Genomic DNA, 27,854 nt, shown 5'->3' on the forward strand with positions numbered 1-27,854 from the left:
ATCATCCACACTTGACAGTTTTATATGAAGCCGTAAATCCCGTTATTGTGGGGCACCTGCGGTGGCTTATTCACAGCAGTGGGAAAGTAATGGAGGCATGTAGATATACCAGCATTAATGTTGACATCCTGGCAGATGGGACTTGCGGTTTTGGCAACTGACAGTCCTGCAGGCGTTTTCATTATCTCAATGTGTTTTAAAGGTGGAGTCATCGATCCTGAAGAAGGCTTGCTGTCAATATCTCTTTTTTTCAAAATCAGTCAATATCTCGTCATGATCCACTATCTGTCCTTACTGTGTGCGGGCTGATTATTTTTTTAAACAGTTTACAGAGCCTAGGCTGTGTATTAACACTAGATTTTTATTAAGATACACCCAGTATGGCGGTTCGAGGAACTTTGCACAGATATTGACAAAGTTATTTTGACAACACGCATTCTTCAGAATAGCTGACTCCACCTTTAATGACATCTTGTTTGACATAGGCCTAGGCTAGAATTAATTAGAAAAATGTCTCCACCACAGATTATGAAACATATTAGGAGAGTGTTTCCTTAAGCCTTTCTGATATACATTCATGTGTATACAGTATATACACAGAGGGTCTCAGGGCTGTAACTCACAGTCCGCTGTGCAGTGTACCTCAGATTTATATGGGGAAGTCTCACCACAGATTAAAGTGTCGGTCATGGAGACATTAGATATTCCATTAGTTGGAATCCCTGTCCCAGTGTGCTCAGTAAATCATGGGCCTATATAGTGTAGTGTGTGGGCAATGTCCTGTTGGGCTGTGCATTCTGGAGAAAACAGTCATAGAGTTTATGATAAAAAAAAGTTACACGACCACTAAAGCTAATGTTTTTAACAATATATTTGTATCCCACTTTTTGACCTTAATGTTGTATGTTTTAATCTCATTAACTTAGTTAACAAGAAAAAGGCCATTTATAAAATACATAACTTTGAACAGTTGCAGTTTACTCTGAAAGTCATACAAAAAAAAAGTTCAACAATTTGGGTAATACGTTTACATAATAAACAACCAGTGGAGACTAGGAACTTTTACTGCATTTTTTAAACCTTTGAATTGGTTCCCCAGTTTCCTAATATTTATGATATATACATATACTGTATATATACACTTATTTCTTTAAGTCAAACTTTTCTTTAAGTTATCCTGAAACTCTTGCGGGTACATTGGTGAAATCAAATTTCACAAGGCCAAGCTTTTTCGAACAAACAACTTTATTTTAAATTCCAATGTGAAGCCCATGTGTCCTCCTTCATGTCAGGCTAAGGTTTAGGGAAATGAGCATAAATCGAAGCAGAAGACATATAGAATATTTCCATATGTGCAGCCATAAAAGAAGACTTGGGTCTGTATATTCAATTTACTGTAAGCATGCATCATCCAGCACTACTAACACACACACACGCACACACACACACACACACACACACACACACACACACACACACACACACACACACACACACACACGCACACACACGCACACGCACACATTTAAGCTTATCAGTATTTTCCACTGTCTAGAAAACAGCCTATGCAATCATAAAATCACCACATCATTTTAAGTCGATTTCGTGCAGCGAGAAACTGATAACATTACTGCCGGAACAACATCCACGGAGCCAACTGCATTGAATTTAATGATGCCCCAAAAACCCCCAGATCTGATTTATGACTTTTGGAGCCTGGAACTTGGATTTTCCATGGGGAGAATAAAGCGAGCAGACGTTGGGTCTGCCTTGACTCTCAGGGCTTCTGCTCTATAAGCTTCACTGGAGACACAATAAGGATGGGGCCATAAAACACCAGGTCCAACAGATGCACGGTGAAGACAACCCCAGTTCATTATACAGCCCGTTTAAAAACAAGTCAGGCAGTCCGCTAACGGCACTGTCACCTCAGCCCCACCACTCTTCATTGGGGTTTTTGTCTGGACGAGAACAGAGTTATGGCCCCGGGAAGACTTCCTCTAAAGTGAAGCTCTGCCACCTCTCACAATACCTCTCAATGGAAAGGGAACGCCTGCTTCCATCAACGCAGATGTTCTTTGTTCCCCGACAGATGTGTCAATCTTTATGTCTCTTTTGTCTTCCTTTACTGAACAGTTTGGGGTTTTATTACCTTGAGATGTTTGATTTTGCTGAAAGAATAGGGACTGGCATATTTACAAGGGCAAGGAAAGGAGTTTTTTGGAGCACGACCTCAGCATATGGCATTGTGAGAAGTTGAAATTTGTATTTGCTTCAAGAGAAGAGATGAGGAGTTAGGATTGCTTTGTCATGGCTTGTGAGCGAATAGAGCACAGTGACTTTGAAACTGGTAAGTATTTCTCTGTTGTTGGCATTGCAGGTGAGGTAAGTTGAAATCTATAAAGGTTGTTTAAATGTGGAGAAGGCTGGGCCATCATTTGAAAGTTGATTGAAGACATCTGTGTTAAACACCATCTCTGCAGGTCTAGGGTGTGGCAGTTTTTGAGTTTGGCATTGAAGGAGTGACAAACAGAGGCCCTAGTTTTCCCTCCTCTCAGCGTCATTATTAAACATGGGTGTAAAATGTCAGTGTTTAACTATGCGGTAGGTACACCACCCATGTTATGAAGAAAACATGCCTTAAGCTGGAATTCATGTAATGGATGTTGGTGGAGACCGACAACAGAGCTAAAAGAGAGTGAATATTGGACTTTGAACTTCACAGGTGGCAAATAACATGTATCCATAATAAGAATAATGTTGTTATATATTTGCTGGATGTGTAAATGAGTTCACCAACAGGGTTCACCATACCAACTAACGGTCAATATTTTGTTCACATGACATTTTGTTTCCACTGCCCCAAAGTTTGCAAAAAAGAAAGAAAAGTTATTGCAATAGTTTAATATTTCTGCTTATTTAATCCTTGCAACAAATCCTTATTTTTTATTCTAAACTTAAACACAGTTTCTAATCCTAATAATAAATGCAGAATAGGGAAATACCTTCTAGATTTGTCCATATCTTTCTATCCTGCGAGGACATTTGAGCACAGACACAAACAAATCGTCGTCTATCTGGTGACACATCAGTCTCTCGTCAAACAAACTCCTTGCTCTGCGATTTTTTTTGACCGCATAGTTTTGGCTTATAGTTTATTGTAATGAGAGACAAATGTGTTTAGAATTCTGCATGAGACAGCTTTGAAGGATGAGTGGGCAAAAGTCTATTTTTCCATTTAAGGTTGACTTTTTTCCGTGGAATTATTCTGGAATGGGGTATTGGGACAGAATGTGCTGACTCGGTAAATGTGGCCTTACCACAGATTAAAGTCCCGCTCAAAACAGACAGATCCTATTATTACGCAGGGGAAGAAGGGGCTTTTCTGATAATACTGAGGCGGTTTCTCTGTGTAATACAATCGCTCCCTAATCATTCATGCTTAAAATGAAATACAGCATCTCTGCACCTGAACAAATAGAGCTATAGTGTACTTCATTGCTTTTCTAACACTTTAAAGTTTTGGATGTGCTCTCTGTTGATTGGTCTATGGACTGAACTGAACACCTTTTGGATGGATTGCTTTGAATTAAGACGTTCATGTTCCCCAGAGGAAGGATGGATCCTGATGATTTCGGTGACCATGTGACTTCTCATCAAGCGCCACCACAAGGTTGTCCTTTTTACCCATAGGGAAATACCTCCACAACTGTTTAATGGATTGCATTTGGTACAGATAATCGAGGTGCCCAGAGGATGAATCCTGATATATTTAGGTGATCCACTGACATTTCATAAACTTTCATTTAAACAGCGTTTTCGGAAAACTGCAGTAATGCAAAAAACTAATGATTATAATGAAACTAATAACAATATGTATTTTGTGCTAGAAATGTTTTCAGCACGCTAAACTAAGATGTTGGACACAGTTATCATTGTATCGGCTAAACATCAGCATTAGCACAGTCATTGCATGTAATCAGCATGCTGATGTTAGCATTTAGCTCAAAATGCCTCCTCACAAGCTCTGTTATCTCGGCTGTAGACTCCTAGTCTGGTTTTACTTTAGTTTGACTTTGCAACTGGAAACCTTTCATATGCGAAGCTATACTCTGAAAGCACAAGTCTCTTTTGGTCAATTAAACCACAAGAGAGGGTGCCAAAGAAACACAGTTTTCCACATAATTGTTGCATCATTGTTTGAATGGAAATTTAAATAGCAACAAAAAGTTGGCAAACTGCAATTCTTATTCATTCAAGGCCAAAGGATTTGTCATTTTTGGAAGGTTAACTAGGCGAACAGGCTGCCTATTCTATTCTTCCACTGAGGTTGAACTCCATTATTGTAGCACAATCAAAACCCCAAAGCCGTACCTATATTTGAATTTGTACCGGCAAAGACCATCCACTATCAGCTCTACCTCTGTAATAGCTTTATTTAAAAATTCATCTCACACCAAATGCCAATTCAACATTCAGAGCTGGTATGAGCTACTTGAACATAACAGTGCATCAAAGCAACTTTATACCCACTGTATATTTTTATGGTGTTGCAATGATACAGGGAAATGGTTGGTGCTGTGCAGACAGCAATCTCTTTATGTGTTATGATTCTGTTTGTGTTGTAAGAACAACCACTGAGATCCTTTCAATGCTCGATAGCATTCTCAATGTTTCCCTATGACACCATTTTCAGTATTCAATACACTTCACTGACCATGAAGAACAATTGGGATCCCATTGAAGACTTTGAGTGTGGAAATGTTATTTTATATTTGTAGTATTGATATTAGTCATTTATTAGTCATGCATGTTACTTCAAACAGTATTCTCATAAAGAAAGATTAAGTTATTTAATAACACATTTAATCGTATGTCCATTTTGATTACCAGTCACCAGTTACCCTCCATTTGAATGACATTTTGGGATATTAGGAATTTATAATGATCACTGAATGGGTACCAGGAATCCCCCTCACAGATATTTATGAGCATCTCCTATCTATTTTTATGTTTCCTATTTTTTTTACTGTAAAGCACCATCGTTACAATGCAGACAGTTTAACAGCATCATCACCTAATATTTATTCCCTTTGGCAACGAGGAAGTGGACAGCTGAATACGAAACCTCCACATGTGGGGGGAGACCTCTTTGGACTCTTTAAATGTGGCAAATTGAAACTTTATATTTGCATGGCCCTGTTTAGAGTCCTCACATTCTCAGTAGAGAGGCTGAGACACTCACAAAGGTAGACTTGAGCAGCAACCGTCTGTGCTGTCTCATAAACTTTAATGAGCACATTACAGTGGGATTGCCTCCCAATCTCATCGCTATATAGTTTCATCTCATCGCTATATAGTTTCCATTTTTCTTGCACAGGCTGTCCGCACTTAAATTAGCATTAACATGCTAATTCCTGAATTATTTTCTTATGAATTGCTTTTACCAGAACCATTTGCAGACCAACAAACAGTCCCTTTCCCCAGTAGTTAATTAAAGCTGAATCGTCATTACTAGACTTGGCCGTGACTTCCTGTAAAAGCTCTTTTACTGCTCCCCGCCTCTGTACTCCAGTACAACATTAGTGAGCTGCTCAATGGAGCAACACAGAGAACAATCTGCTCCTTTTTTGGTCAATCTTACAGGAGAGATAGGCAACATGTGTGTCTCTTTTTCTCTGTGGCTAGATATTGTCTAAACTAGTTGAATTTTGGGGGAGACATGAGTTATGTGAGGTCAGAAATGGAGGTTCTTGCTCAGGGAAAATTATAATGCTCCTTATCTGGGCACAAGAACTACTGCAATTGGAGTTGTTGGACTTTGCAAGATTTGCAAGATTTTTTTTCTCCTTGTGGGTATTTTCCAAACATCTCATTTTAAGATTAAGTGTACTGATTTTGAGGGCAAGGCATCAAATCCAGGGGTTTAATAAAAACGTTATTTGAGATGTACAGACAAGTAGGGGGGAAAGCAGCTTTTTTTCTCCTGATTATAAATAAGGACATTGGACAGTTTGGGTCTTTGCAGCTCCCTTTGCATTCCTTGCATAATAATACCCTGTTGTCAAGGAGTGAGGGAGGAAGGAAGGAGAGGGAGAGAGGGGGAGGAAACTGAAACTGCTGAAAGAAGAGCAACCGCTTTATCCAGACAGTGAGGAGTGACATGTTGTGGATGGATGTGTAGGAAACTGCAAGAAAAGAGAGGGGGGCAGCTTTACTTTGAGAGATGAGTACGTCATTCACCCTTTGGACCATGTCTGTTTCGACGTCTTGCAGAGAGGATGATGAATGAAAGACCAACCGCTGATAGGATCAATAGTGCAGGATCAATTTTTGCCTGGGGCGGGTAGCCTGTCTTCTGACTCTTAAAAGGTTCGTATAGTGATTTCTAAAAAATCATGCCACGTTTGAGATTACGCGTGTGATGGGCTGAGCCGTCAACATCCTCCTCCCTACTCCGCACTCACTCAGTCAGCTGCTGCTCCGATGCGGGACAGGCGGAAAAGTTTCTGAACTTTACTCGCATGAAAATATTTTTTAGTTTTCACACACTATTTATTCACACCACTCTTGACTTCTTCAGCCGCCTTCGTCCGCGCCCCAGTCATGCTGCTGGCGTGCCGGACCTACATTACGTCTGAGTAAATGGCATCGGCCGTGTTCGAAGGCACTTCGCTGGTCAACATGTTTGTCCGGGACTGCTGGGTGAACGGGATCCGGAGGCTCATCATCAGCCAGCGGGGAGAGGAAGAGGACTTCTACGAGATCCGGACAGAGTGGTCGGACAGGAACATTTTATACTTGCACCGGAGTTACTCTGATCTGGGGCGGCTGTTTAAAAGACTGACAGAGTCCTTCCCCGAGGACAGAAGAGACCTCTCCAAGTCTCCTCTGATAGAAGGTTGGTCTGACGGGGAAATAACGGAATGTGACAGTTATGTGACAGGAGATGGTGGTAGAGCATTTAAATATTAGTAATATAACTATTGATAAGCCTATAAATTACAGGGTTACATTATGATCAGGGGTGTAGCTACAAATTATGGGGCACAGTAGGTGGCCGGGCCCCCCATCAACTTTCTCTTTATCTGCACTCCTACTAGTTTTTCCAGGACAGAAACTTTGGCATTTTTCTTAAATCTTTAATGATTTAGGTTTTACGTTCTTGGATCAGACCAGGGAAATTTCTCCAGTGGTGGATTTTTTTGGAGGAAAATGTAGCTTCTGTTTGCACAGGAAAACCCCACCTGCAAAATTATATTCCTGTTTACATTGTGCCTCAGAAAGCACAACAGCAGCTGTCTTGTGATGTCAACAGCAACTTCCATGTGGAAATTTGCATGTTTACATTTGACGCATCACAACAATTTAGTAGGAGTGAATGTTGCTGGCCGGTTAGGGGGCAGCAATTATCTGCTGCTCAGGAAACAACCCCAGGTCTGAGGCCGGCACTTTGATTAAACACAAGGGCAGACGTGTTCCTGTTATCTAAAGCAGTTCTTTGGTGAGGGAGCGACCCCACACAAGCACCGGAGAGCTTCAGGTGTGTGATGACAGGTCTGGATGCCATCAGGATAAATGTTTACTAAATTGTAATGTAATTTAAAGTGAAACCAAGCTGCTTTGACAATTTAACTGTGTTAACACAAACAAACACGTGCGTTAGCAGTGACGCATGAGTCCGTGCTAAACTTAGCTCAAACATATCTACATGTCTCCACTGTATACTGTATATGTTTGTATCTCCAAATGTAGTAATTTTTTATTTTTTAAATTAAGCAGAAGTTGAAATTTTGTTTCAAATATTTTTCAAACATTAGGTTCAGATATGAGATGCAAAATAGTTATGAATAACTACCCATGGAATCTAATTTAATCAACAGGTGTAAAGGTTATATGTATGTAAAGAAAAAGTGCTGTGACATCTTCTGCATTTTGTATGGTTCAGCAACAAAGTTTCAGGCAGGGCTTTGCGGAATCCTATTGCCCTCAGGGTTGGGGTGTCTGACACTGTTGCGCTGTGGCACTGGCTGCCAACAGGTTTGGCAGAGTTCCTAGCTTGTTCTGTCCGTTTGATCTCCCTCACACAGTCTCCTTGGCACTTCCCCCTTTGTCCCGACCCGCTGAGCCCGTACCAATGTTTTAGAAAACATCCCATTTAGTGGCCACTGGAAAGCTACACTTCCTGCCCATGCACTGAAATAGCTGACGAGGTTGTTGACAGCTCGCTGCTTTGCCAGTGTGGTGTGCGGTGCATTTTGGGAAGAGCCATTTCGGATCCTCTCTGACTCACTTTTCACTTCTTACTTTACTGTCTGTCCCCCCTTCACATCCTGGTAAATATAGCCGCGATATCGGCAGCACTGGAGAAGGCATCAGTGCTACTTCAGTGACCCCAAGCTGCTTTGACAATTTCATTAATGGAGAACTAACCACAGGGTCAATAACAGTCCCCTAATGGCCTTTCCTTTATTCCTTTGCCTCTTGTTCAATATTTGATTTGCGTCCCTTGTAATTGCCAATCTGAATGAATGTCCCTGAGAGAACAAATCGTAACTCTGGCCTTTTCTCAGAGTCCACTTTGCTCCAGTTTCTCGCTCCGCTCATGTTTTCCTGTTTCTGTGCTGCGCCTAGGCAACAAGGAAGGCGTGCAGAGCTTTCAGACTGATGTCATGATGACAGAGAGAGAGAAAGAGAGGGAGAGAGGGAGAGGGAGATAGGGACTGGGAGAGGAGTTGACTTCCCATATTTAATCCTGTTGGTCAGTGAAGGCCTCATAACACTAACCTTACATGTGACTCCAGTGGGAGCACAGACAGGAAGTGATGTCTCACATTCCATGCGGGCCAGATTCCACTTAGGAACGCAGACTCAGGCCGAGTTCCGAGATCACTCCCTCTCACACTCATTCACACTCCCTGCACAAGAAATATACTCAGGAGTTTATTCTTGGACACTTATGAATCATCCCTTCAGTTGGGCATTATAGCGCCAATATGTATCTGTCTATGAAAGGAGAAGCATTGGATAATTTTTTTTTAGTTTTCGACACTACATTTTTAACTCTATTTATTTGAATTATGGAATATATTAATTACACTTAAAACATGAATGCTCGAAGGGTGTTATGGTATTTTATGGCCACCGAAAATTCTCCTCTTTGATTTGCATGTAAAAGTAACAAAATACGTCTACCAGAACCTCTGAAGCTCACCAAACAATTGATTTTACTTAAACAATGTTGAAACTTAAAATAAATGTCATATTTGCAATATATATTGCACTAGTTGGTGAATAGGTAGCAATTTTGGACCCAGCCACAGGCACCACTGGTGCGTGAACCAGAAAGAGATACATTTGCCTGACCTTCTCCGGCATCCAAAAATATCATAGTGACGAGAAACTCTGAAGAGTTAGTGATCAGATGATAAAAGTGTTGGTCTGCTGACATGTCCTTATCAGATTCATGCAGAGGACAGCTGTGAAATAGTTTGTGCTTGCAACATCTGATGACTGTTTAGATATTATGTCTGGGGATGACTTGGACATTTGGTCGAGTTCCTGTCGCACAGCTACTTCTGTGAAATGACTTTCATTCTTGCATATTATTACTAAACGCTTTACACCAGGCAGATATATACTCACTTAAGATTATTTAAAATAAAATAAAATGGTTATAATAAAATGAAGGCCACAAAGACACAACCTTAAGCACCTCCTGGTTTAAATAGTTTTGCAGGTTCTCTAAAGCCAAATGAAGAAGTGTTTGGAGAGGTCAATTAGACCTATGGGGCTGAATAAATAATCTCAGAAAGTAGAAAGAACTTCTTGAATACTCACTTATTACACAAGAACCACTGTAGCCAGGAATCCAAAGAGACTCCTTCACTGGACATAGGGGGAAATACACTAAGGGGCCAGGATGGGGAAAACATGGCTGTACTTTGTGTCAGTGTCTTTGAAAACATTTTCCAGAGGACAACTATGTAATTGTAGTAAACAGGACGAACCTGAGATGAGATATACACAGATGCATATTGAATCATCTTTTGGACATACCCACTCTGCTTTCCCCCCTTGCCTGTTCCCGTTTGGTATTTTGATGATTTGGCATGTAGACATTTCATAATAATAACTAACTCTTACCAGCCTCTGTCAGCCACCACAGCTTGCTCATTGGTCTATCGGATGGCAGCAAGTATGTGAGGAATCTGCTGTTATAATTAGAGAGGTGCACACTGTCAAATTGCGACTGCACTAACAAGATCCATATTATTTGCTAAGATTAGATTTTGCTCGACCTGTACCAAACTGTTGCATAATTTAACCACATTTGTACTTATCTTTTGCACAGCAAACAGGCCTGATGTTGCTATTTTGCACAGCCTGCTAGTTTATAGTCAGTCTACTTTTTTCATTCCTAGCTTTGAAATATTTACATACATGTGCACAACCACATAAAAAAAACATTACATCTCATTCCTGTTTTTAATTGTATTAATTTTTTTTTGTATTGACCTGTACGGTTATTTTGATTTTCTATTTAATTCAAATGTGGCTATTGTAAATAAATCTTTATAAATAAATATTACACAATATATAGTGACCTTTGTAATTTCAGTATATCTCCAGGTATAATATTTAAAAATCATATGCTCATGGCAGCATATTCGGGCTGCTAAATACTTTTTATTTGCAGCTCTCTCAGGCTTTGTCCATTGCTGTTTACCAACACCGATGTAAGGCTTGTCAAGGCTCTATCTTTAGTCTTCATAATAATATTTCACAGATCTACTGGCATGGTGCGATACATCTCTTCAACTAACATGCCTTCTGCACACCATATTGCAATTTACCCACTTACCCAGGTCTGCTTTGATAATGTTTTCGCTCTAAAACATTAGTACGAGAATATATGGATTGTTTTCTCCCCCCCCCCCCCCCAGAACTTTGAAAGCCAAAACATTTGACTCACAGCTGTTTGGCTAAGACAAAAACAACACAGTATATCAGTATAAGCCTAAACCATGTATGATTTGTCACATCTACAGGGAACAGGTCTTAGAGGGACTAGTAAGTCAAACAAAAAGAACATGATCCAGAGGCTCAGACTTGGGTGGGAGTCTTTGCTTGGTTCCTAGGGATGATTTAACAGCCCCGATCCCTCTTCACATCCCCCTGGGTATGATGTCATCACCGCTGGCCCATTATAAATGGATGAGGCTGTGACTGTGCATACACAGTGGCTGCTTTAGGGCTCTCTTACTCAGTACTTCCGTGTAACAGTAACCACTGTGTGTGACTAGGTTTTTTTTTCGCGTGTAGGCTACCACTTACATCAGACGACTGCAGTCTTCATCATTATTCCCCTCACCACATCCCTTTGTCAGCAACACGGCCGTAAATGATGCTTTGCTGACTGCTCGCTCACATGGGCGGGCGAGCCTCGCAATGCTAAAAGTGCTGATTTAACACTCCCACTACTTCTTAAATTGCATTCCTAGGGCCATGCAGGTTTAACATGGTATCAGTGCTCCTCGCTCTACCACTGTTATTACTTTCCTCTGTCATTACCGCTATTGTACAAGTGTTTGCAATTACACCGGCAGCTTTACAGCATCATTTTAAACTGTGCACTGTATTCTTGATCTTAAGACAACGATAAGCAAGCAGTCTATTTTTATCCCTCTCCTTCTCGGGGTAAATATCGGGGGGGCTTCTTAATGTAAAGGTTAATGCATTAAAACAGTCTGCTACCTTTTTCTCTTTCATTCTTGGCAACCCTTTTTACAGAGTAGGCATAAATTTCGACCTGTGTGTCCTGACCTCTGGACAGATAACAGTCTGATGCCAGTAAGGGTCGCAGCAGCTGCCCTTTGTTGTTTGGCACAGGTACAACATTAGTAAGACTAAACATTTTTAATGTGAGTAAAAATATACTTGAAGTACTAAAAGTTTAAGTGTTCAATTATTAAATGTCAAGATGTATATTTATTTATTCAATTTCTATATTAAAGTTATTGATGCATTAATATGTGCTGGTAAGGGTGAGGCTAATTTCCATCTCATCTCATCGTCAACCGCTTATGATTTAATTTCACATGTCTATGTGTGTTTTCTTCAGGGCTCGTAAAAATCAAGGAGGCAAGCGACATTGAGGAGAAACTGAACGAGGTGGAAAGACTACTGAAGAATGCCATCAACATGCCATTCAAGGTCGGTCGACCCTTTAAATGATATATATTTATTTCATAAGTATACTCCCTGTGCGGTAGAAGATTTAATGATACCTCTTGCTTGGGTGGTTAAAGATAGATGTTTTGAAACTTTCAACAGTGTAGACTAACAGCCGTGTACACTGCACAGTTTTCCAGGTCAGAGGTGATGTTGACTTTCTTTGAGCGATCGCCGCTCGACCAGGTGCTGAGGAATGACAAAGTCCACAGGATCCAGCCGTGCTTCCAGAGTCCAGTCAAGATATCAGGTACGTGTCTGCTGTTGTTTCGTAACACACGGATGGAGCCATTGTTGACATCAATAATGTCACGGTGACTCGACGGCTGATCCAATAATGCACTCTGTACCTTTTATGTTTATTTTTCTTATTTTAGAAATCATGCGATCCAATGGATTCTGTCTGGCCAATACTGAAACCATCGTGTTTGATAGCAATCTCCCCGAAGAAAAAGAGAGACCGTCATCCACCGACTCTGTGGAACATACGTGAGTATAAAGACCACTCTTTCATACTTCTATGTCTTGACCCAGTCTTTGACATATTGGCTTTTTCATAGTTTTCTCCATTAGCCTGATTATAACCCACTATCAATTTATCCTGCTCGCTGCAGTGCATTACAAATGACAATATTTTTTTTTTACAAAAGATATTAAGGATTATAATGTTGTCCCTTGGGTGTACACAGCAAGTCTTTTTGTGAGCATCTAAGTTCTTGAATGTGACCTCCACCCTCACAGGAAGTGTGTCTGTGCACCTCTTCCTTCCCTGGGTGTGTGTAGGAAGCAAAAGAGGAACACATTCTTCTGCACTGGGCACAAAACAAGACCTCACATTCCTTGTAAATAGCTAGAATAGTAGACAACAAAAACAGGGCCTTAAATCAAGTGCAACACCCTTTTGATTCCTTTAGCTTTGACTATAAACGGCCCATCCTGTCCTTGTAGTAATGTGTCTTTCATTTTATCTCCAGGTACGAGGAGGATGGGACAGAGTTCTTGCCGTTGGAAGATGACTTGTGTGAGGAGGAAACAGAGGCGTATGTCACCAACCTTTCCTACTACCATCTGGTCCCGTTTGAAACTGACATCCTGGAATGAGGAAGCCATGCCTGTTGACGTTGATGGACACACAAGGATGTATTCTTTAATTTGGAACCTAGCTATACAACGCTGCACGTATAGCTGCTCCATGCAAAGGCTGCTGCTGCAAATTCTAGCAACCCATGGAAGTTGCAAGAAATCAGGGGAAGATGTACAGAAGGCATTTAAATGTAATGCTTTGAAAGAATGCAACAGCAGCATCTCTTTATTTTTTGTTTTTTTGCCACTTTAAGCGACGTCACCGGTGTGCCTCATTCAGAGCCATATACCAGAGTGTGTCGTGAACTAAAACGTGATGGGATAATTTACAGAGAGCTTCCAGGTGTTTGAACAAAACCTGTGTGGCAAGCAAAATGGAGTCCTTAAGGGCTGAGGCTCATGCAAACAGCAGGAGGGGTATCATAATGTGCCGAAACCACTTCAAAAGATTTTTTAAAGAGAATCAAATACATCATTGGTTTGGAATATGACTGCAACCAGAGGGTAGAGGGCTACACATTGACCTGAATGTGGAGGCATATTTACAGCATTGGACCATTCACTGTTACTTAGCTGAACTGACTCTCCGTTGGACTCTTTTCATGATGGCATCGGCCTAGCTTCGCCAGGATATGTGCGATGCAAAGCCTATGTTTTCTCATTTTAAACGGAAAGTGTTACCTACAATGACAGTGTTACCACTCTGGCCATTTTTTCCTGTGGCAACAACAGGAAAGCCTTCGTAAAGCTAGTGTATGATATTTTGTTTTATGGTGCAGTTTCCACCAGCATTTAGGAACTTTTTTGTTTTTTTTTGTTTTGAAAAAATACCAGCGTGACACGTATAGGGTAATTCCTGATTTGTCGCTGTGATTGGTTCTTTGATGTGAAAGTACTCGAAGTTCCAAGTGAAGTTGGCCTGCATGGGTTTGGTAGGATACAAATAGTGTAACAAATGTAAAGTTTGCATTGTTGAACATTGTTGTCTTCCTGATGGAGCATAACTCAAAAACGTGAGGGAGAATAATAAAGCATTACATACATTTTTTTATGGGTGTGTACACAATTTATTGTATGTGCCTGTCTTACTTGGTTCATGGATTACTGTCAAATTAAAGACTAAAAAATAACTTAAGTGTCATTATAATTTTGTAACACCACTCTCTTTCCAAAGTGAAAAGGTAATGCTACCTTTGTTACAGTAGGTGTCGGTGAGAATTCATTTGTCTGAATAATAAATATGAATGTCACATGTGTTTTAGCAATGTAGCTTTTGTTATGTTTTTGAACAAATCATTTGAACAATTTTGTAGCAGTGCGTGAGTGTTACCCTGATGTGCACACAACTGAATCATCTCTCTGCTGCTGTTGTTGTTGCCGTGTGATAAAATGGGGCAAAGGAAGCATTGTTTTATGGGTCAACTGAGGTCATATCCTAGCCGTTCTGTAAGCGTGTGTGGGTTCGGTCTCCCAGCTGAGTCTTACTGAACGTGGGAGTCTGCAGCTCTCTGCCTGCGAAAGGAGGGGGAACAAGTCCTCTCTTTATCTAAAGAAAGACAAACGACCTTGCTGTACTAAACCTTTCTATAGGCAAAGTTGCGGAATAGGCAAACACTTGATTAAAATTCATGCCTTTTGTATGTTTTATGGGTCCTCCCTCCGCGAGGAGGATTGTTTTTTGCTTCCTCTGGCGCCTTTTTCATGACACAATGGATTATTACATTTTGAATGCAGGTGATAGGCAAAATAGAAATTGATCAAATGTATATTTGTGTAGGCTTAACTGTTGTTTGTAGGCTTAATTGTTTTGACAGTTTTGCTAATCCGTACTCCCCGTACTCATTGCTGCCTTACATTGTAGGCTAACAGCATGTGTCCAGGTCTCTCCCCCCCCCACCCTCCCCTAATACAAAAGGCATTCAACCCTCACAAACTTGGCACGCGGGGGCCTTAAATGGGATGGTTCCTCCGCATGAGTCTGTTTAGTAACACAGTCAGGATCAACGTTCATCCCCATGAGAAAGTGCTGCGCTTTCTCAGGGTTTGCAAAAACTAGGCTAATTTCATTGCTTTTGTCACCTCTCCAAGAATTATGTCTTGATTTGATGGATTTTCTTTGGACTTAAAAGTCAGAAAACAGCCTACATTATGGTAATGACTAGTATGTGATTCAATAAAAATAAACTGGAATAACTTTCAATTTACATACTTAAAGTCGAATTACCTTTCAAAAAATCCCTTGCTGTTTTTAAAATCCTTCATACATGCATTTTGAATATCTATTAGGGCTTCTGTCTACCTTAGAACCCTTTTGCAGGATTGGCTAATGCGTTATACATGAGGCTATGACTAAAACGGTACTCAGCTGATTTAGTGCGGTGACAGGAGGCAGTAAAACAGTGCTAATACTACAGCTAAGTGAAGTTTTAAAACATATCAATAGGCCCATCATGTCAGCCAGACAGCAAGCCGGCAGGCAATGTGAGGATTCAGAGGAGGACAGAGGGGTAGATGATATAAAGATAATAATCATATAATTTTTTTTTATTTATTTTGTCAACTTAAGCCCCACTCTCTGAAGCTAACCATTTCATGCTTTTGTCATTTTATTTTTTGATGTGCTTAGGTGTGATATGTGTGTGTAAATGTGTTGGTTGAATGAATCAACTTAACATTTTGCTAACTTTAAAGTTACCCAGAATGTATTAGACACATTATTATTTTAAAAGCTTTCAAAAAATAATATGTTTTCAATAAAAGAAATGTTCATATGATGGTTTTGTTTTGTGTGTGTAAATCATGATGGAGAGAAGTGTAGTGGTCAAATTACAGGTCTAGAGGCCCATTCTACAGAAGTGGTGGGAGACAGTTGGCTGTAACAGTAAAGTTTGGAATTGGGAAAAACGAGCAGTCACGCAATGTAACTAAATACAACTACTCAGGTACTGTAGTCTAGTTCTTTACACATTCAAGGGCAATACTTGAGTGTTTCCATTTAATGCAGCTTTATCATTCTACCTTTCCATCTCAGTGGCCATATTGTACTTTTGACTCCACTACATTCGTATGACAGATGTTATTACGTTTCAGATTACACATTTCCATAGCCTTCCTACCCTTGAAAACATTCTGTCCCCAAATAAGGTGATTAGGTGGACTTTGAATGTTTCTGATAAACCGAAAGACGAATTGTTAATTTATGGGTTTACAAATTCTCCTACTTCTTAAGTTAAACAAATAATGTAAACCTCTTTCGATTAACTGGAAAATGAATATTTGCAAATATTAAAACAGCAGTTTTTTTTATAGAGATACGTGGTATTACAGGACAACAACGTTACAAAAACATGATGATCTCAGTAGGCTATATGATGCATTGCTATAGGCAGTAGCGGCCTTAGCTATGTTTCAACCCATTCAATTGAATGGGGCCCCGCCCTCTGGGGGGCCCCCAAGCCCCCCCTTTTTTTTTTTTGATAAATAATTCTTGAGCAGGCTACCGGGCCCTAGGCCTCATAGTAACTTTTCATGTTGCATTGTCAAAGAGCTCAGTCACTCATGTCAATAACAGGGTCCAAAAAGGAATAAGCCTAAATATAAGGAAATAAATCATCATGGGCCCCTCAACTAGTAGGGGAGAAATACAAAAGCATAAGAAAACAGCATTAGTAGCTCTGTCTAAGGGGCTTCATGATGAGCCTTTAGGGCCCCCACACACATACAGGAATACGATTTCTATGTGTAAATTCTATGCTGTTCATAAAAAGTAGCTATCCACCCTGTATCTGTTGAAATGAGTCTCTCCATCATAGAACATGGGTCTGCAGACCAATCTACTGTACTGTTTTTACAGTAGCAGAGTAAAGAGTGCTGCCTGATTAAGAAAAATCTGAAAAATAATGTTCCTGCTGCATCTCAGGATTTGATATAGCCTCTAAATTTTCCTCTCAAAGTGCACCAGATTGATGCATTTTAATTCAAAAGGCACAAATTTTCTTCTGGGGGGGATGCCCCCGGACTCCCCAACAAGGACCAGGGTCCCTCCCACAGTATCCCTAAATCCTGTGAGAAAAATTGACTTCATTAATATGTTTTTACCATTAATTGTATATGTGCTGAAAAGTCAGTGTACCTGACTGGATAGGTAGGAGTGGGGGGGCCCTTTAAGAGTCTGCACCCAGTGGCCCATCATCTCATAAAACTCTACAATCTGTTTTCTTTTTGCGGGAAGCATGCACAAGCATGCACAAGAAATATGTATTAAAAAAAAATAAAATAAAAATAAAATTAAGATTTTTTTTTTCAAGAAAATACAAAAAAAGTGGGGGGCCCCACACTAGGTCTTGAATGGGGCCCCCAGATCGTTAAGGTCGCCTCTGGCTATAGGCTAACTACTCAACAGTTTATATGAGTTAATGAGCTCAATCTTCAACATCGGCAGCAAGAAAATACCGTAGATACTTGTCATATGGTAGGCCAGTAGGCTACTTTTACTTATCTTAATAATTTTTCCCACACTTATAATTCTTACACATAGGCCTACATGCTGCTGAAAATACTATAAGCTAGCCTACCATTTTGAATGCAGGACTGTACTTTGAATGGAGTATAGCCATATAGAAATAGTAGTAGCCTATGACTACTTTTACCTACAGTAGGCTAAACAAGCTACAGGCAGTGAAGACGTTGGCGTGTTTCCAGTTTTAATTATCTTAGAGCGTCACCTTGTGGTTATTATTGGCAGTCATGATCACAATCCATTTATCCTACTGCTTCTATCACTTAAATACAGCTTATTATTTGATAAATAAACCTGGTTGAATATGAACAATTCTAAAAATCATAATGTAAAATGATGCAACAGGTATAAGCTTTGAATGTGTGTTTGCTTTAAATATTTGACTTTACAATAAATAATGTGCAGCTGCTTGTGCCTGAAACCACCGGGATTCAGCGTCATCCCGCGCATGCGCAGCGGGTCCTGATTTAGCAGCTGTATTTCCTGCTTGCTGTTTCCAGTCGAAGCAATGGCAGAAGTGAAAGCTCCCCTGTTTTGTGCAGGTACGTTCACTCTTTTATATCACGAATATTTAATATTAGATCTTCCATGTGACAGCTGCGTCTGTAAAAACGAGCCTCAAAGCTTCCGTTGTTGAAACCGTGAGGTAAATTGATTGAGAGTTAGCGCAGGGGGCGACAGCTTTAGCTGGGGATGCTGCTTGCTTCAGTCATGAGGTTTCAGGCTGCAGGGCTGGATAATACAGGCGTTAAATGTAGTGCTCATATCAACATTAACCTACACTTTATTTCTGTGTTAATATTGCAGTTGTAGCAGCCTTCCTAAGTTCATCGGTGCTTGCGTTTGTGGAGGATCTAGATGACACGTAAGTGATGCACCCCTTCAAAGCTCTGCTTCAATATTTCACCTTCCTGCCACTGTCACCACAGTATAACGCGATATAGGCTAATGCCGTGCCAACAGACCTGATGTGGGTGCAAAACAATGTATGCTTCTGTTGCTTCTTGCTGATTTGTATATTGTATTTGGGTTATTGCGTTTTTTTCCTTGATCTCCTTGATACTAACAATAAACACTAGTAATGTTTATAAGCAGAAAATGATGGGGGTGATTTTGATTTCATCGCAGGTTTTCTATCTTGCATTGTGCTTTTTAATGGGATGCTTGAAGAGAGTCTGTCTCTTGTGTGTTTGTGTTTGTGTGAACATATCTATAGCTACTTTGTGTCATTTTGTAATTGTAGGGGCCTTCTCTGCAACTTTCATACAAATACTTACTTGCGTATCTCATATCCACATACCTAGAACAGGAGGCATTTCATTTTCTAAGTACAGTGTGCAACAATGATCTTGTAATTCAGTGTACAATGTACAGCATATGAATAACACTCGTATTTTTTTTCCGACAGATTTAAAGACACCAGAGTCAACGATATCTGGCTAGTTGATGTGAGTCTGAACACACACACACACACACACACACACACACACACACACACACACACACACACACACACACACACACACACACACACACACACACACACACACACACACACACACACACACACACACACACACACACACACACACACACACACAGAGTAGTCTGGGTCCATTCAGCTATGCTTTACTTTATATCCAGCGTGCCACGGTCTGGATCATCCCCTGCGGAAGCGCTAGCCGTCGGGGTGGATGGAGGGGTTTGTGATTAGTGAAAGAGAAGTCATGCATGTCGGGGCAAAGCTTAGGGGGCTCGGATCAGGGCTTTATATCAGAGATAGTGTCTGGCTCAATACAAGCAAATCTGACTCCAGCACCCAAAGCTGCTTTCACCCCTAGTTTGGTCTGCAGGAAATAGTCCTTATGCTAGGAAGCTTCAGTACCCTGTCGACTGGTTAAACAGATTTTAGGATATCTCAAATCCGGATGACTGTGGTTTTATGGTTTATGGAATTTTGTTACGAAACAGTTGACATTTGGAAATAAATTGGCCAAATGTGTTTTTGAGGAGAATTGAAGTTGATAAAAAAATAAAATCTGTTGAACTGATCCATTTCACTGTTAATTTAACATGAATTAATGCCAATTATATATGGCGAATGTTGGCTAACACGTTAGCCATAAAAGCTTAATAAGGTGTGAGTGTAACAGGGCAGCATGTCTTTTAGCTTTTTGTGGAGTAGGGGAGAACGGGGTAAGTAGGCACACTTTTTACTCTAGTGAGAATTGCTCATCACCAAAACATCTGTCAATAGCCATTCCTACATTAAATTGAAGCTTAAGGTGTTGGCTAGAAATGTGCGTCTCTCTTTTTTTCCAACTTATTGTAATGAAGAAGTAATTTACCATCAAAGACACTCTGACACATTGTGACAACCAACCCCATCAAGGGGTCGGTTGTCACACACTATGGGGTTGTTTGTCACAATGTTATCTTAATGGGAAAAATCTTAAAAAGAAGGCAAGGAGGCAGAACCAAATTTGAATGTTTAATTGCATTGTCAAGTTGACAAATAGGCCTACATAACGTTCTGTAGCCTTGGCAGCTGGTCTAGTTTGGGATGCACTGGGTTGTTTTGATTTTGTTGCCCTTTTTTCTTTTGCTTGCTAGCTGCCTTTTCCTGCTCTATTCTTTCCTTCTCTGGGGTGTCAGTGAGGATACAGCTTGACAATTTCTTTCGTTATTGGGTTCCTTTTCTGGCTGCAGCCTTGAGATAACATGTGACAACCAACCCCCCAAAAAATTTGACGACCAACCCCAACTTGAATTTCTTGCTAGCATCAAGGCCAACAACCATCTGACAACTAATTAGCTTGCTAACCACAATCTAAACTATAGTTTACCCTTCACACTTTCTGAGGGTAACAAGTGTTTTGTTATAAACCCATTGTGTAAAAGCCTAGAAGAAAAATACTGAGAAGCAAAATATTTTGAATTTGACATGAACAACACAAAACATCCTCTCACCTGAAATGCAGCAGTCTAACTCCAAGGAAGTCTATGTATGTGACCTCTGATCCCAATTCTGGACCTTTTTTATATCAACATTTCAGAGCTAGCGCGCTCTGGTGGCGAGATATAACGAATGTGACATCCAACCCATGTGACAAATTACCCCGTTCTCCCCTACTTCACAAACAGTAGTAGCTATTTATCTATTTGGAGACACCAAGCTGTGCCATCCAAACATACACATAGTTGGGCTTTTTCTTACCAGTGTTTCAGGTGCATGTTCATTTCACACAGCATTGATCGGCAGACACAGGCTTTATGCGGTTTTGAAAGCATTTTTGGAAAACAATTCCAAAATGAAAATCTTTTCAAAACTCAGGTTTTTGTGAATCCCTGGCACTTAAATTCAGTACAAAGAAACATCTGCGCTTACAAAAGAATATTGAATTAAGGATTTGGTTAATGACTGGATAAATATTGTTATATTGCGCGTCTGATTATATAATGTTAAAAATGTGTTCAAAACATTGTATTCTTTCCTGGTCCCTTTCAGTTCTATGCGCCATGGTGCGGCTACTGTAAAAAGCTGGAGCCGGTATGGCACGACGTGGGAGCCGAGCTGAAGAGTTCAGGGTCTCCGGTGCGCGTGGGAAAGATGGACGCCACCGCTTACTCTGGTGAGTAAATGATGGAGTTCTTTAAAGTCTTCCCCTCAGAAAACAAATGTGTTCTGAAAAATACTAGTAAAACTATATGAATCCCCCATTTAATTATGAGTAAATCAGTGATTTTTGAGAAGTGGGACAAAACAGTTGAAAAAATACAAACCCGATGTTTCGGCAAATTAAATGACATGTATGTATCCAACATATACTAATCTACTGAGCTAAGCTTTGACACAACCTTCCAGCTTTTTTTTTTTTTACCATTGGCCTATCACCACCGTCAGGTGTCAACTCCGTCAGATTTCCTGTCTGACGGTGTTGACATATTTAACGTTTCTTAAACATAGCAAATGGAATTGATCTAGTAGCCATTTGGTTTTTCTGTTGATGTAAGATGCTAATATGAACTACTTCAGGAAAATAAAATGATCAAAACATTTCAAATAACTTCTTCAGAAATTGTAAGTCGGTGTTGACATATGGTTGTGACACAGGACTTTCAAGATTCGGAATGTACATTTATCTAAAACTACAACACCTATCAGAGCCTGTCTGACTCTAATATACTCTGCAGAGGTAGAATTTGACAAGAGGTCCTTCAAAATGACAGCTGCCCCTTATTTCGCCTGATTTTCTTACATTTTGCATAATGAAATGTCTGACGGTGTTGACTTACAGTAAAGTGGTTCCACCACTTTGAATCCTTATAAAACATGAATGTGTTGTAGAAAAACAGTTTTTATTGATATCAGAGATTATTGAGTGTTGCTTTTGATGAAAAAAGCTCTTTTTAATCATTAAAGTATATTTTTAATAGGTTTTATTGCATATGAAAGTGTCATATATTTGACTTAATAATGATAAAATTAAATTTAAGGGGATAATTGTGCTCCAGACATTCTATTCCTTATTAACATCTACAATTTTAGATATGTTTTGTTTTAAACATAACAGAGGTTACATATGGAAGACAGCCTTTTGTCTCGGTTCTCAAGAATCACTGAAATCATAAACAAACACCATTAATGCAGTGATTGACAAATGTCACCTTATCAATATTCCTCTGGACTTTTATAAAGTTCAAATTTTTTGGAAACACCCTTATTAGATTATCTGTCCATTACATCTCAAATTGGGTTAGCGTACCTTAGCCTTGCTATTAGACTTATTTCTGTAGCAAGAGAAGAGAGTTGTAATCTTTCCATCGAACTGTTTGCAAGAAAGAAAAATCCTATAATGATAAACTCCTTTAATTGAAGTTAATTTTTCTAATATTACACGTTCAATGAAATGAACCTGTTTGCTCCAATATGAATCAACCCGGTGTTGGGGTATTCAAATTAGGAATTGATCTTGTTTTTGCAATTTTTTTTTATAAACTTTTGTTTGAGATGCTTTGTTTGTTTTCTGTATTGCAGGAATGTCATCAGAGTTTGGCGTTCGCGGTTACCCCACGATAAAACTGTAAGTGACGCCCTTGGCTTTACATTCTGTTCATAGCATGGAACATTTAACACATATTGTTCGATTGTTTTGTGTTATTATATTTAAAAACAACACCTAAGCCTGCAGTGCACAATTTTCACCTTTCTAACAAATTGCTATAATAAAATATTTTTTTCCCCTTAATCACTCAGTGCAGCTTGGAACAGGCCCAGAGAAATCCATATGAGATTAAAAGGTTTATTGAGTTTTGTGCTGGCCTTCTGTTCCAGGTCTGGACACAGTATGATCATTTGTCCAATACAATATATCTGCACTATTACTGTGAAGCCTCTATTGTTCAGGTGTTTGTTAGGCCTGTACCAGAGAGGCATTGATTCAACTTTATCGTCATTTTTGAGTCTGTAATTTGTGATTTAGCCATTGTATTACATAGTCATAAACTGCAGCCATTACCTACCTACCCCCCCCCCCCCCACCCCGCGCGCGCTTCCCACCTCCTGTGTGTCAAGGGTCTTGCTTAAGTCTGTACTGTGTTATTATCAGACTACTTTACCCAAGTGTTGTCTTGCTCCCCTCGAGGTTTTGCCTGTTGAGACAACCTTAGGTGACTTATTCAGGGGGGAACAAGGTGTTGTTGCTGCTTCCTTAAGGAAAAACGAATAGCCAAAGTGTGATCACACATTTCATGCTTAAATTGTATTAGGTCTGCCACTCCTGGATGCTGTAATTGTTCGTTTCTTGGGCGATGAACTGTGTTTAAAATCAACCTGAGCAATTTAAGTTTACCTTTGCCCCTTCTTCTTATATTTGACTTGTCTTAAAGGTGGAGTAATCAATTCTGGGGAATTCTTGTTGTCAAAATCCCTTTTTGTCATTTTCAGTGAATATCTCCTAACGATAAGCTACCTGTCCGTACTGTGTGGCAGTGCGCTGAAGAAAAAAAAAAACTGGTGTTAATACTCAGCCTAGGCTCTGTAAACGGGCATGTTGATAGCTACGGTCGGCGGGGCCCCCTTTGTTTACATATCCTTTGTTTTTTGAGCGCACACACAGTACAGACAGGCAGTGGATCGTGAGGACAAAAAAAGTGTTAAGTTGATACTAGTTCCACATGTTAACTTATTTCCCCCCATGTAACTCATTACTTTCTATTGCGCAAGTGACATTTTTGGACGTTCAAATGAATGAATTTAGGTAGACACCAGCTGCTCAACAGCCGAGCTCCTGTTGACTTGAGAGAAATGATCAAACTACGATGCAATTTCCTTTTGTACATTTGAAACACTATCATTTATCGTTACACTGCCATAATGGGCTCCCTCATTCAGTTTCATCAGGCTCATTTGGGAAAGTGTCACGGCAGGGTTCATAACATCAAACCAAGCAAGTGATGAAACATCCATCCAAGAGAACCAGATCCGTCCCCACGGAGACGGAAGGGGGCTACATTTAGAGTTCCCTTTCCCCCCTGAGTCCATTAAGCCCTGTGATGCAACCTTAGCAATCCTTAATGCACTCTGCTTGTTGCAGACACTCCACTTGAGCAGCTTCCTTGGCTGGATTTCAGTTTTTGTCTTGTTTATTCATTGGCGGTACAATGATTTAGATGAAGTTGACCTTTTGTGTTGAAGAAGCTATTTTGTATCGTCAGAACATCTTTCGAAGTGACAGGTTGTTGTTGCCATGCTCAGATGTCAGACACAGACTTAAGCCCACTAGAGACAACAGTTTTCTCTGGCACAATTACATTAGGGTACACATAATGATTATTAACACTATCCATTATTCTGTCAATAGTTTTTTGCACTATTTATTTATTGAAGATGGAGTCAACAACTCTGGAGAATGCTTCTTGTCAAAATCACTTATTGTCAAAATCATTGAATATCTGAAAACTGATATGTAAACAAAGCCCACCGTAGCTAGCAACATGCGTGTTTACAGAGCCCATGCTGTGCTTTAACACGATATTTTTTTCAGCGTGCACACATAACTGTCACAAGTAAGTGTTTTCCAGAAGTGCTGACTGCACCTTTATCTGTTTAGTCTATACACATGAAAAACGACTATAACAAGTCTCAAAAGCCCCAGGTGACGTCTTCAAATGTCCAAACTCTAAACACATTCTGTTGACAATGATACTCGGGGGCCACTTTGTGAGGTACACATCTGCACCTGCTAGCTAATGGAAACATCTATCGAGCTGATCATTTGGCAGCAACATGGTGCGTTAAACTACTGTATGTAGACAGGGTCAAGAGGTTGAGTTGCTCAGACCAAACATTAGAATAAAGGAACTGCGCTATGCTATCATGTCAACATAAGGAATATTTCCAGGCAGCACTTTATTGAATCGATGCCACAAGGAATTCCTGGATGTTCTGTGGGCGAGGTCTAATATACCTTCCCAGTATAAGAAAGGTGTAGCTAAGATAAAGGCCAAGAAAAACAGCAGATTTGAAAAGCTGGAAAAAACTTATTTACCATTTTCTGCTGAAGTGAAACTGAGGCAATGAATCGCTTGTGAAAGAAGTTGCTGATTCATTTTCTGTCGGTTGATAATAATCAAGCAATTTAGTGCGAGCTTTGCCTCTGCTGATATATTCTTTCCCTCTTGTTCCCAGGCAAACCGAAAGTCCCTAATACAAAGTTCTTTGTCACGCAATCTATTTCCCCTTTTCATTTTCATTTTCACACAAATGTTTGCAATCAGCGTCTCCACTCGGCAGCAAATGAATAGCTCCGAAACACAATGAATGGTACTGAAATGGTTTCAGAATTTAAAAATGTCCGCCTTTAACTTTGGTTCCTGCTTTTGTCTTTCCCTTCCCCAGATTAAAGGGCGATCTGGCCTATAATTACAAGGGAGCGAGGACAAAAGACGATATCGTAGAGTTCGCCAACAGGGTGGCAGGGTAAGTCGCAGCCTTCAATCACAGCAAAAGAAGACACTGATAACTAGAAGTTCCCCTTATTTCACAGGAACGTATGCTGTTCTTGAAGGAATAGCCCAAGCAAGCTTATCAATGCAGGCCATATTTGATTCATAGCTGAATGGCTTTCCTCCTCTGATACTCCCGTTTTAAGCCAATCAACTGAGACTGACAGATTTCTGCTCCTGAGGGAAATCAAGCTCGATCCATGACAGAGGGGTTTGATCAAAAGCTTGGCTCTGACTTGAGTCCAAGGCTGCACATTGTTGACTCTCCACTGGGTGGTGCAAGCAGCCCATGAGAATCAAGAGCAGAGTTGTTCAAAGTTAAACAGCAGATATACCATGCAGGGTGCCCGGGGGTAAAAGCATTGAAGAAAAACTATTACATTTAGTATTCTCAAATTTAAAAACACAGTCTCGGTCAAAGTATTGAACTTCCTTATCAAAGTTCTTACATTTTCTTTTAATTGCCGCTTTGTAGGATAAAATAAATACTTGGAGGGGTCGCTATGTGACACTTTTAGGCACTTTTTAGATTTTGTTAAAGGGGGATTCACACTTCACAAAGCTATTGTCATCAGTATGTCAATGTGAGTATATTATTTTGAGTTTATAACCAATGTTCTTTATTAAAAGTACCTACAAATGTGTCCATCCAATCCATTATAACCTTCCCACCTTTGCCAGTATGGCTGTGATGTTGGCATTACATTTTATTTCTAAATGGCAATAAACAGTCTTAAATTTAACTTGAATATCTATCCCCTGTGAATGAGTGTGCCATTTCAGTGCTGAAAAGGATTTTGACTTTTTATTCAAACTAAAGTCCTGTCCGTTCGTTTTGATTTCCCGTCCCCAGACCGGCGGTCCGAGCTCTTCCCAGCAAGCAGATGTTTGAGCACATGATGAAACGACACGACGTGCTCTTTGTGTACGTTGGTGGGGATTCCCCTCTCAAAGTAAGCACCACTAATGTCACCCGGACGGACACATGAATCAAGATTTTATTCCCAAGCACCCTGCCCTCTTCAAAGCTACCACAAAGCTTAAAAAACAAACTGTGTATTGATTGAACTATAGAAGGGCCGCTCTGCTGCTGTTGTAACATCTTATAGTGAACAATGGATTGCGTGTAAAACCACATGGTGACTCAGGCTTTTTACAGCTGTGTAACACTAGTTTTATTGAAAGCTATTGTGTAAATGCTTAAAGATCTATTTTGCTTTTGCAGGAGAAGTACAACGACGTGGCGACCGAGCTCATCGTCTACACTTATTTCTTCTCTGCTTCAGAGGAAGTCTTTCCGGAGGTGAGGCTTTGAAAATGCATCCCTTTTGAATTTCATATTTTTTAATCATCATATGCTATTGATGTTATTGAATCTTTTTCTTCCAGTTAATGTTTCTATCCTCGGTGCATTTCTAAAATGAAGTAAATAATGACATTCTTTTAGCGTGGTTATCTTCTTCCACCACTGCATACACAGATACCAGGCTTGTATGCTGTCTTTTACAGTATGCAAAAAAAAAAAAGTCAGCCTATTAGCTCGCTCTCTGCAAAGCCCTCCATGTTTTGCAAATGCACATACTGTGTACATAAACACATACATAAAAAATTATTCATGGAACTTGGTTATAAATTAAATATTTTTGTCGTCAACAGTCAGTCACTTTGCCGGAGCTTCCTGCCGTGGTAGTCTTCAAGGACGGGGCCTACTTTACCTACGATGGTGAGTTAGTATATTGTGTTACCATGTCTTCATCCTGTGGTGGTTTTGTTCAATTAGTCATACAGCGGCAGAAGTCAATGTTGAAGGGGCCAGTAGGGTGCCATATGTGTGCACTTTTTTCCTCTTCTCCTTGCCTGCGATCCTTGTTTTCTCTGGCTGTGCGCCTCTAGTCTTACCGTCCCTCCTGCTGTTCTTTCATCTTTCTCACCACACTGAGTTAACTGGTCGTAGCCTGGCCCATCATAAAACCCGGGAGCTCTGCCCACTATTGTGTGTGTGTGTGTGTGT

General features: G+C 40.1%; 2 protein-coding genes across 2 annotated transcripts in view; both read left to right on the top strand.

Annotated features, from left to right (window-relative positions):
* Positions 1 to 6,027: 6,027 nt before the first annotated feature.
* Positions 6,028 to 16,091, top strand: pxdc1b (PX domain containing 1b). Its single transcript, XM_080050669.1, has 5 exons — positions 6,028 to 6,901; positions 12,125 to 12,216; positions 12,367 to 12,484; positions 12,612 to 12,723; positions 13,209 to 16,091. Exons 1-5 carry the CDS (start codon positions 6,646 to 6,648, stop codon positions 13,333 to 13,335), a joined length of 705 nt encoding a protein of 234 aa, XP_079906795.1. The 5' UTR covers positions 6,028 to 6,645; the 3' UTR covers positions 13,336 to 16,091.
* A 2,253-nt stretch (positions 16,092 to 18,344) lies between these two features.
* tmx3b (thioredoxin related transmembrane protein 3b) overlaps positions 18,345 to 27,854 on the top strand; it is a gene marked incomplete at its 5' end in the record, with an annotated part of 38,427 nt that continues 28,917 nt past the window's right edge. The window contains 9 exons of the mRNA XM_080050616.1: positions 18,345 to 18,378; positions 18,644 to 18,701; positions 19,245 to 19,284; positions 21,345 to 21,468; positions 22,875 to 22,920; positions 25,737 to 25,817; positions 26,697 to 26,796; positions 27,069 to 27,146; positions 27,500 to 27,566. Of these exons, the coding sequence (XP_079906742.1) occupies positions 18,345 to 18,378; positions 18,644 to 18,701; positions 19,245 to 19,284; positions 21,345 to 21,468; positions 22,875 to 22,920; positions 25,737 to 25,817; positions 26,697 to 26,796; positions 27,069 to 27,146; positions 27,500 to 27,566 (628 nt within the window). The remainder of the gene's footprint in view (positions 18,379 to 18,643; positions 18,702 to 19,244; positions 19,285 to 21,344; positions 21,469 to 22,874; positions 22,921 to 25,736; positions 25,818 to 26,696; positions 26,797 to 27,068; positions 27,147 to 27,499; positions 27,567 to 27,854) is intronic.

This window comes from Ammodytes marinus (genome assembly GCF_949987685.1).
Source record: "Ammodytes marinus genome assembly, chromosome: 21".
Lineage (NCBI taxonomy): Eukaryota > Metazoa > Chordata > Actinopteri > Uranoscopiformes > Ammodytidae > Ammodytes > Ammodytes marinus.